Below are 19356 nucleotides of genomic sequence, written 5' to 3'. Positions count from 1 at the left end.
TACCAGGAATAAAATGCAGGGTGAATTTCGATACTTATAGAATTTGGTGTAGACCGCACTAATTTTGTGTGGAACTCCACAGTTTTGTCACGTTTTCTGGGGAATACTCGAATTAGCTGGAATTTGTTATCCACTGCAGTAAATTCGTCACCCAGATAATGGCATTTACTGGATGTGGTAAACACACGGCCCCATTCTAGGGCTCTGATTTTCAGGACCCAAGGCTCTTAGAGACTTACCACTCTTCATCCTTTCAGAAAAGCAGAAGGTTTCTAGAGGCCAGAGTCATTATGAACAGTAGAATCACTGCTACTGAAACCTTCAGCATTAACACAACACAGCACACTTTGGTGAACCCTATTCTGACTGTTCACCAAAAATGTACAATTCACTTCCTTTTACTCTCTGCACTACCTTCTCTACTTTTATGTTCAAGAAGGATCTTAGAGTTTTTTAATGTTATTTCCAAACAAGATTCTGCTAGTTGTCCTCCGACAGGTGCGTCCCTCCTTTGAATTTTAATGCGGTTGTTCTCACTTTGACCTACTTCTCCTGTGCTTTTTTCTTTCTTTGCTTCTTAGCCTTCCTGTCCTCTGTTACTTTCTCTACATTCTTCTGCTCACTCCTGTTTCACTACTACCTTGTTGCCTATGGCCATTACCACTGGATTTATGCAATTCTGCAGATACAGTATTTTCTGCATAATTAATGATTTACCACAAATGCAACTTAGACCATCGTGTTGTGCATAATTTGCAGATCTCAAGAACCAACAATTGTTTCTAGTTCAAATGGACCAAACATTAGTGAAAGTATAGTGCAAACGTGGTGCCACATAGTGGCAAGCCCTTTACAAGGATGAATTAGTCACCTTTAGGTTGCTGATTGCTGAATTCGGGTGTGAAACTGGATCTAAAGCGGTGACATTTTTGAGCAAGCATTATTGAAAAGTTTTAAACTGATAAAATTGCAAAATAATTCTGCCACAGAATGCGGTGCATTAACCACAAAATTTAGTCAACCTAGCTGCATATTTGTGTCCTTCTTTGCCACATATTTCCAGTGACCGAGCCTAGGGTATCCTAATTCGAAATCACCCTCTCGCCATGTTTAGGACCAGCCCTTCTTACCCATGATACCTTTGCGCCTGTTATTATTACCTCTGGCACTGTCTGCTTATAATGGCACCATGGTGTAACTTACGTCTGTACTAGTGACTTCTATAAGGATCTGCTCCTATACCTCACTGGCTTGCCTTTCCGTTTTAAATGTCTTGCCTGTTGCTTTGTATTTTTCATTTGTAATCATAAATGATTACCACTGGCCTTTTGTGCTTTACTCTGATACTTGGGCCCTGATTTAGAATTTTGTAAATGTGGAACATCTGCCAACACTGTTGGATATGCCATCGTCCTGTATAGAGTGTATAGGATGCAGGACTGACCCACTCTAAATCAGGACTGTACTGTAAAGTGATGTAACGTAATCCCCTTGGGACAGGTTTGCGTTATAGATAAATCTAAAGATAAATAAGACAATAAGAATTCTGTGTAGGCTGAGTTCAAATTTGGACGGATCCAAAGACAGACACCTTTGGGGAGTAATTTGTGTTGTGAAGGAACGTTTGTGGGCATCCGGACATATGCTCCAACCCGGGAGCATAGCTACCATTGGTGCAATGGGTGCAATGCACCAGGGCACTCAGGTGGAAGGGGGGCCATTCTGTCCTGCACCAGTTGATGTTATTTCAGGGGCTACCTGTTCTCTTTTTTTTTTAGACACAGTGGATGCAAGGGGGTTGGCTGTGTTTACTTTTCAGGGTGAATGGGTTCAGAGAGACTAAAGGATAATGGAACAATGAAAAAAGAATGAAGAAAGAGATGAAAGAAAAAGAGAGGATGCAAGATCAGGGAGGAGGGCAGGATAAAGTGACAGAATAGGAGTAAGATATAAGGTCGAGCAGGAAAAAGAAAGGATATAAGAATGAGCAAAGTGGGCAAGGGAAAAAGAACCAGATTTAAGGAGAGAAGGGAGGAAGAATTTGAGGATGAGTGGGAAACAAAAGCAGGAGTAAAGAGAGACCGATGAAAAAGACAGAGAAAACGGCATTAAATGGATGACGAAGATGAGAGGAGTGTGTGGTGGAGATACGGAGGAGAAGGAAAGATGAGTAGAATGAGGAACTTAGGGCCATATGTACGAACACTTTTTCCCATAGACACAGAATGGGTAAAAACCTTTGCTAAATCTGGCCATTGGAAACTAGCAAATTGCATTAGAGTAGCAGGAGCAATGACTATGGGATCCAGAACTGTGTTGGGCACGCTGCCCCTCATTTATAGCAGTATCTTAATACCGGCTAGGGGGCCTTGTTTCTTTGCTTGCACTAGGGCCCATGACCCCCAGGTTATACCAACGCTCTAACACCAAAGTGATTGAATGTCACTTAATGAATTCACACATGTATGTGGTGACAAAGTAATAGCTACTCGTATGATGACTTTAAAACCTTAGGTACCAAGAAGCTGTGGATATCTATCACCATGCACACTTTAAAAAGTGGCTATAGTATCCTGTTATGTAAGTACTGGAACTTTGAAATATCACCCCAAATGTTTGAACAATGTAAAGGAATGATTCTTCTATAGGATAAGTATTTCACCTTTTCATTTTCCAGTTTGGTTATTAGAAAGAAACCTCCCTTTGTCAATGGACACAACTAGGGGCTTCACTACGATCTTGGCATACAGGGTTACTCCATCACAAACATGATGGATATCCCGTCCACCATATTACGATTCCATCATATCCAATGGAAACTGTAATTCCATCCGCCAAGATCGTAATCAGGCCCTTGTTCTTTTATGTTCCATACTATGAAGAATTCATCCTACATTAGTAGAATCAAATCCATGCCTCTAGGTGAAAAGTTGTGGCGGCCTAGAGGCACAATTGAGAACACGGCTACCAGAAGACAACCTCTTTTTAATCACAGCTTCCCCTTCACCAAATGTTGTGATCTCTGTAAACCCATCATTTTTCTATACTAGGCTCAGTACTATGCATCATGCAATAAAATGGGCATTGTTTTATTTCATTGATATTGTTTCCATTGCACCACTGTACCAAATGGTATAACAAAGCTATACAAAGAGCAAACGAGAAAAACAGTTAGACCCCCAAAACTATTCTCCATAGCAGGGTCAGATCAAAAGTTGGCCTGTTTTAAAGTCATTGGAAACATTTTTAGAGAAAGCTTAGATGAGAGAACAGATGGGTTGTGGAAGAATGTACAGCTTGCAAGTGTAAATATATTTAAAGCCTTTCTAGTCCTAATGGATATCCTCAGCAATAGTTTTTTTTGTGATTGACGATGTTGATGACTTTGCGCATTGAACACTCACGCTTTGAAATGTAGTGATCTGAACATTCTGAATTGAAATCCCGCAAAGCTGGCTTCACCTCTCAGCTTTCTAAGATTGTAAAATTGAATACCGGTGATACATGTTACTAACGACTGGTAGATATGTGAATAGTGGGGTATAACTGTTCATCAAAAAATAAATGTTAGTGCAATAGCAGAATTTCATAAATGTTTTCATGAATGCGGTTTTGAAGTAGGCGTGGTTTCCAAATGCTGAAAGCTGCATCCTCGTAGGACCACCTGAGATTGTACTTACTTGCACTATGACATCGCTGCAGCTGTCTTTATTCATCTTTGTGTCACCAAATATTTGGATGTTAAAAGCTCCAATTTTGAAAGCAGAGCCCACGCTGAATAGGAAGACCACGGATAGAAGATACAGGATAGCCAGCGACATGATGCTAGGCCTGCGGGTAGTACAAGGAAACAATGAGAAAAGCTAGTAAAAATGCACTTTAAGGCGACTTTGCATCTTTAGAAAACATAATTTACACCTCTGGAAATCTGTGTGTTTTGTTAATGTCTTGGCTCTCTAGATTTTATTACAAGACAAGCTGCTGCTATTATGCAGTCCCTTTTCCTATTGTCAGTTGAGTAGCACCTTTAACGTACACTAGATTTCCCATAAGACTGCTCTCCTGCGCAGGAAGTAACAACACAGACAATATGCAAAAACAAGCTATAATGAGGGCAGTCCATCCAGCAGCTCCTCTTTTTTTCTTGTTGCTTGAATTAAGTACATGTTGCACCTATGTAATATATATTGCACGACATTTTGGGGAACTGAAATGTCTGGCTATGACAGTTACAATGTGCTGGCGGCCTGTTTGGGTGGAGTAATTGAGTTTGTTTAGCGCATAGAAACTGGGCGTGTTATCCTGTGAAACATTGTTGATCTTGTACCTTTCCTCGTGGCGTCAAGAGTTTGTTTTATAACTGGGAAGCAGGTGTGGCTGTTCAGGCGCCTGATCAATTTCAGTCCTTAAACAGTTACCTTGTAAAACCTACTTTTTGGATCAGCAAGCCGCGTGTTTTACTTTTCTGTTAAAATAGAAGAGGTCCCTTGTAGCCTGATGGCAAAAACTGATCAGAAATAATATGAGAAAATATAATAATAGTGAATGTTAGAAACATAAACTGTATTGATTGCAAAGAAATCTTGACTCTGTTTTGTGTTTAAGGGAAGAAATACTGCTTATCATCATAACTATATTTGGTCAGGGTTCGTTTCCCTATTTCATTATGAATAAGAATAATGGAAGCACTAACAGAGAAGCATAAAAAGTGAATTATTTAAGGGAATGTGTGTGATTTTCTAGAGACCTCTGTAGCCAAACCAATGCAGAGGGTGGTCTCCTCCTCTTTCAAAAATGTGGCTAATTATATTGATAAATCATCTGCAACAGCCTCAGACATCTTACCTGCGCCTTCTGGAGGTAAATATTGATGACGAATAATACAGCATATTATGCTAACGATAATACACCACTTCTCCTAAAAAAATTAGAAGCAGCTACTAACGCGGAGGCAGTAGTTTGATGCAGAAGGTAACCCCATGTTTGTGTCGGGGTTGTTGTAACACCCGAATTCTACTGAATGATTTTCGCTGCCTCTTGTAAATGAGTGGTAAAGTCCAGAACTCCCAATGACGGGGTCACAGGGTCTAAAAATAGGGCAGAACGCCCGAGGCCATTTATTTCAGACAAGGCAGCAATTTTGGACTCTACAATCTTCACTTTCTTTATTAGGGTTGCTAGGGTTCTCAGAAGCTGTGGGGATAGAGCCTGGTCTTCATGAAAGAATAAAAGGTTGGAAATCTTGGGTCAATTGACAAAGAGTTTGTGCCTGGCTGAGCAAGCTAAAAATACAGCATAGATGCTGGACTCGGAAGTAATATTTACATTGGCCCAGAGGCCAGTATGTTTTTTGGGGAATGCAAATGCTGGACGATCCTGTTGGAGGCTTAAAGGACTTTTGCTCAGAATTGATCCAAAACTGGGGAAACTCTCTAATTTGGTGATGACTTTAATAAGGAAATTGAACGTTAATTGCTGGCCTTTGTTTCACTGGATAAGGCTAACGCTCCTCATTGATGAGGGTGTTGCGTTGGGTCTCTCCCAGGGCCTGTGGATTTAAGGCACATTTCTTTTGCCGTTTCTATTAGTCCAGACTCCATTACATCACCAGCAATACAGAAAAAAAGGCAGATGTTCGTCCCACAGAAAAAGAGGGAAGAACGTTTTGACTTCAGTGCACGATAGGAAAGGAGACTGGGAGTTCAAGGTAAGAACTCTCTCCTCTCTCCTTGTGAAAGTAGTAGGCAGGTTTGGCCCTTTGGAACAAAAAAAGGATGATACTTTGAAGTGATCCTTGGGTTCTCATTCAGGATTTTATGCCACTCCAGCGCACAATGTCTTTCCTACTCCAATCCAGCTTTCCCAGGAGGTTTTCTGGGAGGGGATAGAGTTAATTTCATTGGAGGTGCTGGAGTTGCTCCAGAAGGGGACTATGGAAACTTATTGGTTACATTCAGAGGGGTTTGTTAGCAATATATTTTAGTACACAAGAACAAGAATGTTACACCAGTGATTAAATTAAAAGATCTCAACCAGTTTGTTCTCGACATCTCAAAATGGAGACTAGTCACGGTCATAGATATTCTTCTCCCAGGCAACTGGATAATATGTCTAGATTTGAAGAAAGCTTATCTGACTGTGCCAATTTGCCACAGTCACAAGAAGCATCTGCACTTCTTTGGCAGTCGCTGATGTACAGTTTAAATCCCTGGCATTTGGCTTATCTACCACTTATTGGTGTTTACAAGCTAATAAAACCGTTTGCTGCAGCTTTCTGGTTCAAGGAACTAAGTATGTACTTGGATTATGTGATATTACAAGATCAAGAGAAGAATCTCTTGCTGAGGCAGATGGCCATATATTTGATTGTCACTGGGCTTCATCATAAATGTAGAGAAGATGGAGCTCGAATTCTCAGAAAGAATTACATTTTTGGGGGGTTTGGTAGATTCAGATAGATGCTGTAATTGCTATTTGCAAAACTGAAGGTTTTCAAGAAAGAGTTTGGGGTGACGTGGGCTCAGCAACAGATTTCTCTCTGACTGGTGGGCTTTCTTTCATCCTCAATTCAAGCGATCTTTCTTAGACTCCTTTGCTAGAGGACTCTCCAATGGTTTAAGAAAAGTCACTGGCAACGAGCTTTAGAATACTCAGAGATAGTTACATTAGACATAGAGGCAAAGAATGTAATGAGCTGGTGCTTATGCCATGTAGCGGTACTAAACAGAAGGGCTGTCTTTCCAACTTTCTCAGATCTGCTATTGGAAAGTCTCTGTTGTTAGGGTGCCAGGCATGGAGAAAATGATGGTCCATGAGGGAATTGTCAATGTGCTTAAATTGTTTAGAGGTTCTTGCAGGCTCCTTTGCAGTTCAGAGTCTGATAAAGACAAAGTCAGATGTTCACTCCTACACATGGTCAATCTGACAGGAGTCAGGTACATAAGGAGATTGGAGGTAACAAAGTTGAGACCCTTAACAGTATTGGCCAGGGCATTGTGGGTGCTTTGTCTCTGTCAAGGGTTCTCGCTGAAGCAGAATATCGTCTGGGACCACGCAATTGGGTGATGGACTGTACTCAGGGAACCTCTATGATGCCAGTGACAGGTGTCTGGATGGTCGGGCTTTGAAGACACTGATCATGGTTTGAGATCCATTCAACATAAATCTGTTTGCTCCTGATTAACAGCTCAGTTACAGAGATATTTTAGCTGGAAACCAGATTCAGAATCTTTAGTGACGGATGCTTTTTATCAGGATTGGTCCAATGGAAATCACTTCCATTTCTACCTTTTATGAAGATACTCAAATGTATGATGCAAATGCACCTGCAGTCAGTGAGAGTGATATTGATAGAACCACTTTGGACAGCGCAGCCTTGGTATCCCTCATTCTTGGAGCTATTGGTGTATTGTCCAATCCATCTACCAGTCTTCTCACAGTTGTTGAGGGGCCCTTAAGGCCACAGTCACACACTTGCTTTGGACAGCAACCTGAGCATGGTAGCATCAAACTTCTCTGGTTGGTTGCAGGCATGCCAGGACTTTTGTAGTTTTCTTCAGGGTATATCAGAGCCTCTTTGGGGCAGGGCCCAGTTAGGGCATTTAACAGCCTGGAAAGTTTGAAATGCTGGTATATGGAAAGGGGTATAGATCCCATCTCATCAGATGTCACAGGAGTTTTAAATTTCTTAGCCTTTTCGGCGACTGGTCTGAAATCCCATAGGGCTATTATTGGGTACAAGTCAAAAGGATATCAGAAAAGTTATGGGAAATCTGTTGGGAAACACCCTTTGGTTTGCAGGCTGATGCAGGGAATTATATGTGAATCTTCCTAAACCTAGAGACTCTAAGGGTTGTAAATTTAGTGTTACAAGTGCTTCAACCACGGGTGGATAATGATAACGTTTCTCCTAAGTTATTATCCACCAAGTTGGATTTCAGTGGTGTTTCCTCAGTGTTTTTCAAAACAGTGTTTATTCAGTTGCCCAGCCCCCAAAATAGACAAAAAATGCTTTCCTGTGTTTACAAAACATATACATTTCCAGTTATTGTTTTAAAGCACATATTTAATTCAAAGGGAAAGTAATGCAGGGTATGTAGGGTCTTTCCATTGAGAGTGTGTATGATGGACTTATGTTAGATTATTTTCAGCATAAAAAGTCTGTGTATTGCACAATCACTCACACTCAAATCTCAGTACTCTGGCTCACATGTCATTTCCTCTTACACTCAGTCTGTCAGGACTCTGTCTGGTTTACAGGGCTATTAATGGATTTTTGTTTTAATAGACACATTCCTAGAAACAGTAGGGCATCATTCACCTACGTTTTACTGAATATGATGACATTGCAGGTGTGGTCAACACTGACAACAGCATAGTATATTGTAAAACCTTTACATGTTTGAATTACACCAAATTAATTTGTAGCCGTACATTCTGAGGCACCTGGAACTTCATGTTATAAGCATGCTCACCGCTGGCTTTTTGCACTATTTGCCTGACTACATTAAGTTAATGCTGGTGTTGTGTGTATATTTATAGCTGCCAAGTGTCCCCATGGCAAATGTCTCACTTTGCATTAGTCCTGATCTTTTAACAGACACCACATTGCATTCTGGGACTTGAAATGTGTTGTTAACATTATAACTACTTGCTCAAAAACCACAACAGTAAAGTGCAGTTAGGTAAAAAAGCAAAATTAGCTGAAGGTATCACACATAACAATGGGGCACCTTGCTGCTATGAATTATGTTGGTATGTGGAAAAAATGTACGGTAATGTTTTCACTACTATACTGTGTGCACAATGACAACATTTCCACAAGTACCTGTCACTACATTTTGCATTGAAAATGTAAAGCCTGGGGTGTTTGGCAGGTGACCTGCCATCAAAAGTGACTTATTTGAAAAGGGGTCTGATGTATAAGAAAGGTCTGCTCATTTTGTGTCTGTGAGTAAATGCGATAGCACATATTGGCCAAAATTCTTATGACCTAGTCATTTCATAAATCATTACAAGGATTAAACACTACCAAAAGATCAAAAATTATTTTAATATGTCCATAATCTGTACAGTATATAACATAGTTAAACCAGACCTAAACGTGCTTCTACACCCTGCACTTTTAATCTAAACACACAAAAAAAGGAGAAACAATATTTTAGTAACAACCCTAAGCAACAAAGCCCAAACAGAATAATGCTAGATTAGACTTTCTTACTGCTAATTTGTATACAAAAGTTACAATGTGTTTGCTGTTTTAGAAACTAATTAAAGTACTCCTTCACCCTCACTTTCCTTTCTTTGATTGGCATTCAAGTTTGTGGTTGTTCGGTGTTTATAGGTTTACACTGATGAGGACTATTTCTCGCTCTGTTGGGTTTTATCTGTTATTATATGTTCAAAACTAAAAAGAGGATAGCCTAGTTATGCTATTGTGCTTGGTATTATGTACCAGGGTAAAAGATATTAGACACCTGGCTATTTCTACCATGCACTTTTTACCAGTAGGTGTGCATTATACCATTACGAGGTATACAAAGAATGCATCTATCTCTATAGATCTTCCTTCATTCTCCTCACACCCTAGGTTGTGCATGGTGGGGTACCTTAAGCATTATGAGAAGATGACAGAGGCCTTCATAATCTCAGCCCCCAGTTATTAATTTGATTATATAAACTATTCACTCCAGTATCCACAACTACCCTAAGTAAACAAGCTAAAGGGGTGGTGGCCCTGAAGGAGGTAGACACAGGGTGTTTTGGAGTTCATCCAGCTTGGGAAACCAAGGCATCAAAAGCATTTTGGGCAGGAACTAGTTGAGAGGGTTTGTGTAAGTCAGCATATTGGACCCGGGTATCAATGTTTAAGACCTTTTACTGTAAGCCACTTCAGTAGGCAGAGTCTTTCTCTCTGTTTAGGAAACTTCTTAAAACTTAGCTCTTCTCCTTGTGATCTTTGCCCTAAGTGCTTCTCCGGGTCTGTTGGAATTGTTACCTTTTTGGCTCAGCACTTTGATACCTTTGGGTTTACTGCACTTTGTAAATGTGTTTTCTTTTCATTACAGCATGCAGCAATGACAGTTGCTGATATCTTTACAGAGGCATAATATGAGCCTCATGTCTTGTAATAAATTTGCAGATTCTCAGAGCCGATTGGGGAGAGACAGATAAGGTGAATATTATCCCACCGCTAATGTGTATACCTGCTCTGGCAATTGTGGTAATATACTGTTTGTGTTTGTTTCTTGTGGCAGTCGCGACTAACCAGACAACGTTCTAAGTTGCCAAGTACTGAATTGTTGGAAGGAAGGCAGCCCTTTCAAACAGAATGCACGTTCCGTGTAGAAGTTTATCAAGGCAATTGTTTGGTTACTTCAGAGATTTCTGTTACTTTTTGCACTGTTTTAGTTTTTTCATGGACTATGAACTTCAATCATTAAGAAAAGAGGAATGCTAAATGGACTGCCCCTATTTGCAGTGTGTATTTTCTCTCTGGTACACTTGCTGCCCAGGGGAGTATGATTATGTGAAATTAGTGTACATTAAGAGTTCTATTCAATTAACAGCAGGTAGTAGAGTGCATATATTCACTCCTTTTTCTTTAATGAAATCTCAGACTATCCCACACCACCTGGCTAGGGGAATCATCAATTCCCTTCCTTAAAGAGCTGCTGCCGCATATAGCTTTGGCAAACACAAGCAAACAGAGAGCAAACGCAAGGCCCACACAGAAAGGGGAGCATCAGTACCAACTTCACAGACACACACACACATGCATCCGTTACAAATTAGGCAGCTGTAGTACAAGCATCACGATTGACACAGACATACACGCACGAGCAACAGCAGGGCACACTTCCCTACAGATACACCACCATACAAACACACAGAATACTTACATCATGATAAACAGCATTACCTGCTTCTTTCACATAAAGCACAGGTAAACCACGTGCAAAAGCAGAACGAGCTCCCTTCCACCCACAAGCAACCGGTAAACAAAATGAATAGCAGCATGGGCACCCTTTTTAATGCATTTTTAGTGTTTGATTCGTAAAACAGTGAGAGCCAGTGCCTTAAGCTCAGCTCGGGAGCCAGGTGCTATTAAATGTCTACACACTGGTTATGAAGCTCCATACGCTGCCCCTCTTTAATCCTCTACCAGACACTCCCTGCCTATTTATTTCAGGTTCCTGTTTTTCCCGTTTGTGAGATTTTTCCATGTTTCTCTTCCTGTTTCTTTTCCCTTCGTGTGTTTTCCCTCCCTTGCACCATGCAGGCCACTACTGGCTCAAATTAAGTGCTGGTTACACACACACACAAACAGGCACAGGCAACGGCAGTGCCTGCTTCCCTCACACACAGCACAGATAAATCAGTAGTGGTGCGAGTTGCCACACACACACACACATACACATGCACACACACGCACGTACAGAACAGTTATAACACAGCAACAGTACATGGTTCCGTACAGACACCCACAGATACACAGAAGATTTACAACGTAAGCAAGAGCAGTGCAAGTTTTCTTACACACACAGGTAAACTACAGGCAACAGCAGTACCTGTGTTCCTCACGCACGTAACAGATGAAGCATAGTCAATAGTTGGCCCCGGTTCCCTTACATACCTAACATGTGAAGGACAGATTATAGTAGCACAAGCTCTCTTTTACAAGTGCGCACACACAGACAAGCACAAAGCCTTTGTAGCCAGGCTGCAGCAATACAAACATCCCTCCCACACACAATGGGTGCAGAAACAATAGCACTGCAAGCTTCCCTCACACACAGAGCAGTTATAGCACAGGTAGCATCAGAACAAGTGCTATTCACAGGTACTTGGAACTAACAAAGCACTGGAGCCCATATTTATACTTTTTTAGCGCCGCATTTGCGCTGCTTTTTGAAGCAAAAACGGCGCAAACTTGCAAAATACAATTGGATTTTGCAAGTTTGCGCCGTTTTTGCGTCAAAAAGCGGAGCAAATGCGGCGCTAAAAAAGTGTAAATATGGCAATGAGAGTCTCACCCCACGTGAATATGAATTCTTCAATGTGAGTGGCTCTTAGAGATTAGATATGGATGAAGGTGTAGATTGAAAACCTGATCATATATTGGAACTCAGCATTTGCGACTGAGAATCCCTCGAAGTGAGTGGCTCGGAAGACGTGAGTGAGAATTCTTACTAGGCAGACAGTGACCCAGGTCTGCAACGCCCATCGGGCTGAAGGGCTTTAGCCCCCCTCTACCCCCTCCCTCCCCGGTCATCTGCCGTAGGCCTGGCTGAGTAGCCTCAGCTGCAAGGACCCACGGAGTTCTTGAGTGGTTGTGGACTGGGCAGGGGCTGATGTCTGAGACCATTTGAAGTATTTTGCAAGTCTTCAAAAGACCACGTTAACAGTTAATGAGTTGTCTGTCTGCTTTCACTTTATCCTGTGCCCCCTGCTGTCATGTAAAAATGTGCTAAAGACTTCCAAATTCAAAAAGTATATTTCTTTAATGTGAAAGCGTTTTACTTCAGAACACCAGAATGAACTGCCGCATTAAGTAACGTTCATCAGATGTCTTGTAGCACATTTACTAACATTATGCAATGGGTTTGCAAATATTTATTTGGAATTTATGTTTGAGCGCAAGACCTGTTTTGCATTGCAAATTGCCTGAAGGTAATGCGAAGCAGCACTTTGGGCCTCCTTACGAGGCTGGCGGTTCATGGACTGCCAGACTCGCGGTGGCGCTCGGTCTGCCGCCGAGAGGGGCGGTCTGACCGCCCTATTATAACCGTGGTGGAGCCGCCACGGTCCAACCGCCGGCAGTCTCAATCCTCCAGGGAAGCACTGCAGGCAGCGCTGCCCTCCGGATTATGAGTCTCTTTTCCACCAGCCTTTGCATGGCGGTCCCACTGCCATGCAAGGGCTGGCAGAAAAGGGGTGTCGGGGGTCCCCATGGACAGCCCTGTTGCGCTTTTCACTGCCTGATTTACGGGCGGTAAAAAGTGCCACGGGTGCTGTCGCACCTGACGCACCTCCACATTGCCGTCAGCTCGATTATGAGCCGGTGTCAATGTTAAGGCCCTGTTCGCTGCTGGCCCAGCGGGTGGAAACCCCATTTCCACCCACTGGCCTAGCGGAGAACTCATAATAGGGCCGGCAGGCGGAAGACCGGCGTGGTGGATTTCCGTGCGAATAAGTTTTGCAGGCGGCCTCCACTGCCCGCCAAACTCATAATGAGTGCCTTTGTTCTGCTTACTTTACAAAGAGGGTGTTCCAAGGGCAGTGCATGAATGTTCAAATTTTCCATGGTTTTTAATGCTAAACCCTGTCTATCAACAATAGTACAGAGGGCTTTATGACAAAAATATCGCCTCTTTGAGGTAGGTGTTTAAAAAAGGTGAAAATACTATTACTACTCTATGTTTTCCAATTTTGCATCTGTGCTGCACTGTACAGTGTACACCCAAAGTGGGACATTTTTTAAAGTTTGCCTAGGTATAGTATTTTGTACTGGAATGGTATCCCTACAGTGCAAAACCTATGCTAGACATCATGCACACAGCCTTACTGTGCTAGGTAGCCCGATTGTACATCAGTGCTAAATTAATAGATATGGTGGTGTCTTGCTCTTTCCTCTCACACAATGCAGTGCAGGAACTTTGGTTCCTGTGCTGGGTTGCATGGGTTTTAGTAAATGTACCCCATAGTTTATAAACATAAACCTAGATATATTAATGCCTCAAATAATGATGCAGTTAGTGAACTAAGTTCATGGTAAATTATCATGTGACGAGTTATAATAACATACGGAGCAACAATAAAATCTATCAAACATATACAAGGAAGGTTTTTGAGAGCACACATCCTAAACTGAGGTGTTTTAAAGGTACACTCAAATGAGATGACAATCGAAAAGGATGGCACAATGAAGTAAGGCAATTGTCTAGCATCACACGATTTAGACAAGCAGGTAAGCCATTTGATGTTAGAATCCTGGTTTCATGTTGCACAATTTAGCCACTAGATGAAGGGACAGGGGGCTTGGAGATTGACAAAGGGGTGTGGGTGGCAGAAGCCACATGATTACTTGGCTCATTTTTAGCTTGAGGTTCTAAAACTGCATCTTTTTGAGTCAGAGCTCTGGATTTAGCTCTGGCCTTTAGTGGCTCGCACACCTCTAGAAAAGTGAATTTGTCTAAACAGTTGACATTTTGTTGCAGGATCAGCTAATAATTTATTTTTTCCACTCTAAGTCCCTGATTGGCATCATGATAACCGTAATTTAAATTACACCTGAAACCCCATTTGCTAACCATCAATGACATGGTGAGATCCTTAGAGCGTCTTGAGATGCATCGTCCAGGGCTCAAACCGCTCACACTTTGTGCTGGGAGGGAGTCGGCATGTGATACAGGGGGGTAAAGCATGTGAGATCTGGTGGAGGGGGAGAAAGCATAATAGGCTAAGGGTGGAGCACTGCATCCTGAGGCCACGGGCTGGTCTGAGAATTGAGTAGGGACTGCAGGCTGAGTGACCACAGGCTGCAGATGTACTTGTTGGTCCTGCACTTAAGCCGTTTTGTACTTCATACTGGCTGCTATGAAAGAAGGAATTGGGGGTTACTGGTGATCGGACCTCTTTTTGCTGCTTTTGAAGCCACAATGTAGGCTAACATCTGTGCCCCATTGGCCCGCACAGTGGTAGTGCACTGCAAGGGCTGCTGGTGGAGGGGAGAGTGACCTGAGGCTGCTTGGACTCGTGGACTAGTATGGGACAAGGAAGCTGGTTGTGGAGGAGTTGGTGTAGTTGAGATGAATGAACTGAGACTTAGCAGTGGTATTAGGTAGGAGGCTTTTTGAGGCACTGGATCACAGGCTATGACTGTAGCAAACAGCATATCAGTTGGAGTGCCTGAAAGAGTGAGTATGTTTTCTGCATGCCACAAACACAAATGGGAAAAACATGAAGAGACTGAGACACCAATGTGTCATCATGCTGTAAGCAGCAGCCATTTTGGATGAGGGACAAACCCAGGGACGTAGGTTCAAGGGGGTGTTTGGGGTGTTACACCCCCCTAATAAATGTAGTTTGAAGTAAATCATTGAGTACAGGTGCTCTCCATCAGGTATGGTATGTTCTCTGTTGGATTTCACATGGATTTTTATACATACATACAGAGGAAAACACACACTACTGGTTGCTTTACAAAATATTGTTTCCCACCACTTACAACCCCTAACAACTACATTCCTCTCCATCTCTACTGTCCCTTAAGCTCCCACACATGCCCTGCTTATTGTATTTTAACTAGGATGCCAGTGTGGTTGCTGGAATATCTGATGGTCAATCTTTCTGGCCAAGATCCTCCCCTGGATGAACCCTTATCAGCAAGGTCTATTCACCAATACTTCTCCAGTCATACTGCTGCTGGCTTACAGAGCAATGCTCATAGCTAATACTGTTAAATCATGATTGAGGGATCAACCATTGCACAATGCCATGTCATTGTGTTTTAATAGGCTTTCATGTTAGACAAGAGAACACCCCTCAGAATCCAATGGGAATTCAACAAGCACTCTTTCTTGGCAGCAGAACACAACTTCTGCTCAATCGTGTGCTTTACTCAAAGTAAATAACATGGGCAGAGCCAATGTCCTCACCCAGTTGTGGCCATCAAAGGTGTTTTTCTGTTGATCATACAAGTTCTGGCGACAACTGCACTGTCAAGCCAGATCTAAAATGTAAGTCTCAGAAGTGCTGAAACACAACTACAAAGGTGTTCAAAAATACTATTCAAAGCACTATACAAGTACATTATATCTTCACGAATAACACATGGAGTTATGTCATGTGGTGTGGAATACTGGTGATTATCCAGAATCAGTGAACTGGTTTTAATAACAATATTAGTTTTATTTAAAATCACCCTGTTTTCAGTTCAGTGTTTTAATGCATTTAGGGCCACATGTACGAATATTAGGTTTTGTGACTCGCAAATTGTGAGTCTTAGCACTCGCAATATGCGAGTCGCAAAACCTGATGTACAACAATGTCAATGACACTGTTTGCGATTCCCAATGGAGTCGCAAATGACCTACCTCATAAATATTCATGAGGTAGGTTGCAATTTGTGACCCATTGGGAATGGCCGCTCTCACAGGGATGGTGGCCTACTGGGGACAGCAGACCAACATGTCTGTGACTGCTTTTAAATAAAGTAGTTTTTAAAAAACACAATGCAGCCTGTTTTCCTTAAAGGAAAACGGCCTGCATTTCAAAAACAAAAATGAAAAGTTTTCTTTTCATTTTTTCAGAGCAGACAGTGGTCCAAAACCTTTTCGCTACCATTCACAAAGGGGGAGGGGTGTCAAGGGGACCCTTTCCCGTTTGCTAATAGGTTAGCACCATTTTAGAACTGGTGCTAACTGCGATTGTTTTGTGATTGCATTCACGGTCACAAAACAATGCTACATCGCACTGCGACTCGCAATTAGGAAGGAAACGCCCCTTCCCAATTGCGATTCGCAAACCTATTTTGTGATTCGGAAAATTGCTTACTGTAGGAAACTGGCACTTGTTGCAGTTACTCCCCCCCAAAAAAAACACTTCTTGCCTTATATTGATGCTGACTTGATTGAGAGTGTACTGGGAATCCTTCTAACCAGGCCCCAGCACCAGTGTTCTTTCCCTAAAAATGTAACATTATTTCCACAATTGGCATAGCCCTCACACAGTTAAGTCCCTTGTAAAAAGTACCAAGGGCCCTGTGGCCAGGGAAGGTCTCTAAGGGCTGCAGCATGTATTATGCCACCCTGGGGACCCCTCACTCGGCACATACACCCTGCCTTCAAGCTTGTGTGTGCCAGTGGTGAGAAAAAGACGAAGTTGACATGGCACCCCTCTGAGGGTGCCATGCCCACAAACCACTGCCTGTGGCATAGATAAGTCACCCCTCTAGCAGACCTTAGAGCCCTAAGGCAGGGTGCACTATACCACAGTTGAAGGCATAGCTGCATGAGCAATATGTCCCTACAGTGTCTAAGTCCATTCTTAGACATTGTAAGTGCAGTGTAGCCATATTGAGTATATGGTCTGGGAGTTTGTCATTACGAATGCCACAGCACCATAATGGCTTCACTGAATACTGGGAAGTTTGGTATTAAACTTCTCAGCACAATAAACCCACATGGATGCCAGTGTGGGATTTATTGAAAAATGCACACAGAGGGCATCTTAGAGATGCCTCCTGTATGTTAGTCCAACTGCTTCACACCTCCCGCTGCAGGAACTGTAACACCTGGCAGTGAGCCTCAAAGGCTCAAGCCTCAGATTACAGTGCCCCAGGGCACTCCAGCTAGTGGAGATGCCCACCCCCCGGACAAAGCCCCACTTTTGGTGGCAAGTTGGCAGGAAAATTAGGGAAAACAGGGAGGAGTGACCCCCCAGCCAGGACCACCCCTAGGGTGTCCAGAGCTGAGGTGACCCCCTCCCTGCAGAATCCTCCAACTTGGTTTGGAGGACAGGGACCAATAGGGATAGGAATTTGCCCTCCCTCCCCAAAGGGAGTGAGCACAAGGAGGGTGTAGCCACCCTCAGGGACAGTAGCTATTGGCTACTGCCCCCTGACCCTAAGACGCCCCTAAATCTAGGATTTAAAGGCCTCCCTGAAACCAGTTCCCAGATTCCTGGTGACCTACAAAGAAGGAGGACTGCTAAGCTGAACCCCCCGCAGAGAAGAAGGAAGACGACAACTGCTTTGGCCACAGCCCTACTGGACTGTCTCCTGCATCAAAGAACTGGAAAAAAGAACAGCGACGCATCCAGCCCAACTTCAGAGGACTGCCCTGCACCCAAAAAGGACCAATAACTCCAGAGGACAGCGGCTCTGTCCCAAAGAAACCTTCTGTCAAGGACTTCCACCTCACTCCGGATGCTTGAGTCCTGACCCCTGTGCACCTGAAGCCCACGGCCTGTGTCCAGGTGGTCCACCCAGCATTAAAGTGTCCCCAGGTGATTGGTAGCAAGAGCCCACTCTGGGTTGACCCCTTCAAGGCCCCATGACGACGCCTGCAGAGAAAATCCAGAGGACCCACCTGACTGCGAGCTCCGGACAAAGATATCCAACGCCTCAAGGACACACTGCACCCGCAGCCCCCAGGCCTTGGAGAACCTGACCCCCGGTGCAGCATCGACCAGTAGTTGGCCCTCGGCCCTGTCCGACCAGTGGTGTGCCTGAGACACCCCCCCGGACCTCGCCTGCAGCCTCTGAGTGACCCCCGGGTTCCCCCCATAGACCTGCATTGGAAACCCGCTGTCCTGTTGGCACCCTGCACCTGACCGCCCTGTGCCGCTGAGGGTGTGTGTTTGGTGCCTACTTGTGGCCCCTCCAGTGCTCTTCTAAGCTTCCCTGGTCTGCCCTGCTAGTCGCAGGTACTTACCTGCATGCTGACCGGATTCCGAGTACCCCCAGTCTCTATAGGAGCCAACTTTAATTTGGTTCCTCTTTGACCTCTGCACCCAACCGGCCCCGTGTTGCTGGTGGTGGTTGTTTGGGGTTAACTTGAACCCCCAACGACGGACTTCCTAAAACCTGGAGATCAGAAATGTGAGTTGAATACTTACCTGTAAAACTATTCAATCTTTTCTTCCCCCAGGAACTGTTGAAAATTGCAGTGTCCACTTTTAAAATAACTTTTTGCTATTTTAAGGAAAAGTGTATACATTGTTGATTTCATTCAAAGTTCTAAGTATACCTATGCAAAGTACCTTTCATTTTAGGTACTTACCTGCAAACTGAATCTTGTGGCTCTAGAAATAAATTAACAAAATATTTTTTTCTTTCAAAAACCTATTGGTCTGGAGTTCAATCATTGAGTGTGTGTTCCTTCTATTGATTGTGTCTGTACAACAAATGCTTAACACTACCCTCTGATAAGCCTAACTGCTCGACCACACTACCACAAATAGAGCATTAGTATTATCTATTATTGCCTCTGTCAAGCCTCTGGGGAACCCCTGGAATCTGTGTACACTATATCTCATTTTGATATAGTATATACAGAGCCAGTTTCCTACAATTACCAAATCGCAAAATAGGGTCTGTACATAGCAAAATGCTTTTTTATTGTCACAAACAGCCGCATTCGCAGAACCAAGAAAAATGGTACGTACAGCTGGTCGCTAGTGCTGAGAATCTTGCACCATTCCTATCTGCAGACTTCATCAGCGCTGCAAACACTTGTAGACCAGAAGAATCACCAGCAGACCAATGTCCTCTTTAAAAGCTCAGAAGCCAATCCAGCCAGATCTATCAACAACTCCTTGAATACAGGTATCTTCCTAAAGGAACTCTAAATG

General features: G+C 43.2%; 1 protein-coding gene across 1 annotated transcript in view; it reads right to left on the bottom strand.

Moving 5' to 3' along the window:
- DNASE1 (deoxyribonuclease 1) overlaps positions 1-19356 on the bottom strand; it is a 75104-nt gene that overhangs the window by 36897 nt on the left and 18851 nt on the right. The window contains exon 2 of the mRNA XM_069210439.1: positions 3681-3831. Coding sequence (XP_069066540.1) covers positions 3681-3821 — 141 coding nt within the window. The 5' untranslated portion in view covers positions 3822-3831. The remainder of the gene's footprint in view (positions 1-3680; positions 3832-19356) is intronic.

Source organism: Pleurodeles waltl, chromosome 10, assembly GCF_031143425.1.
Source record: "Pleurodeles waltl isolate 20211129_DDA chromosome 10, aPleWal1.hap1.20221129, whole genome shotgun sequence".
In the NCBI taxonomy this organism is placed as follows: Eukaryota; Metazoa; Chordata; class Amphibia; order Caudata; family Salamandridae; genus Pleurodeles; species Pleurodeles waltl.
Note: the sequence above shows the minus strand (reverse complement) of the source record. Positions and strands in the feature narration are given on the sequence as shown.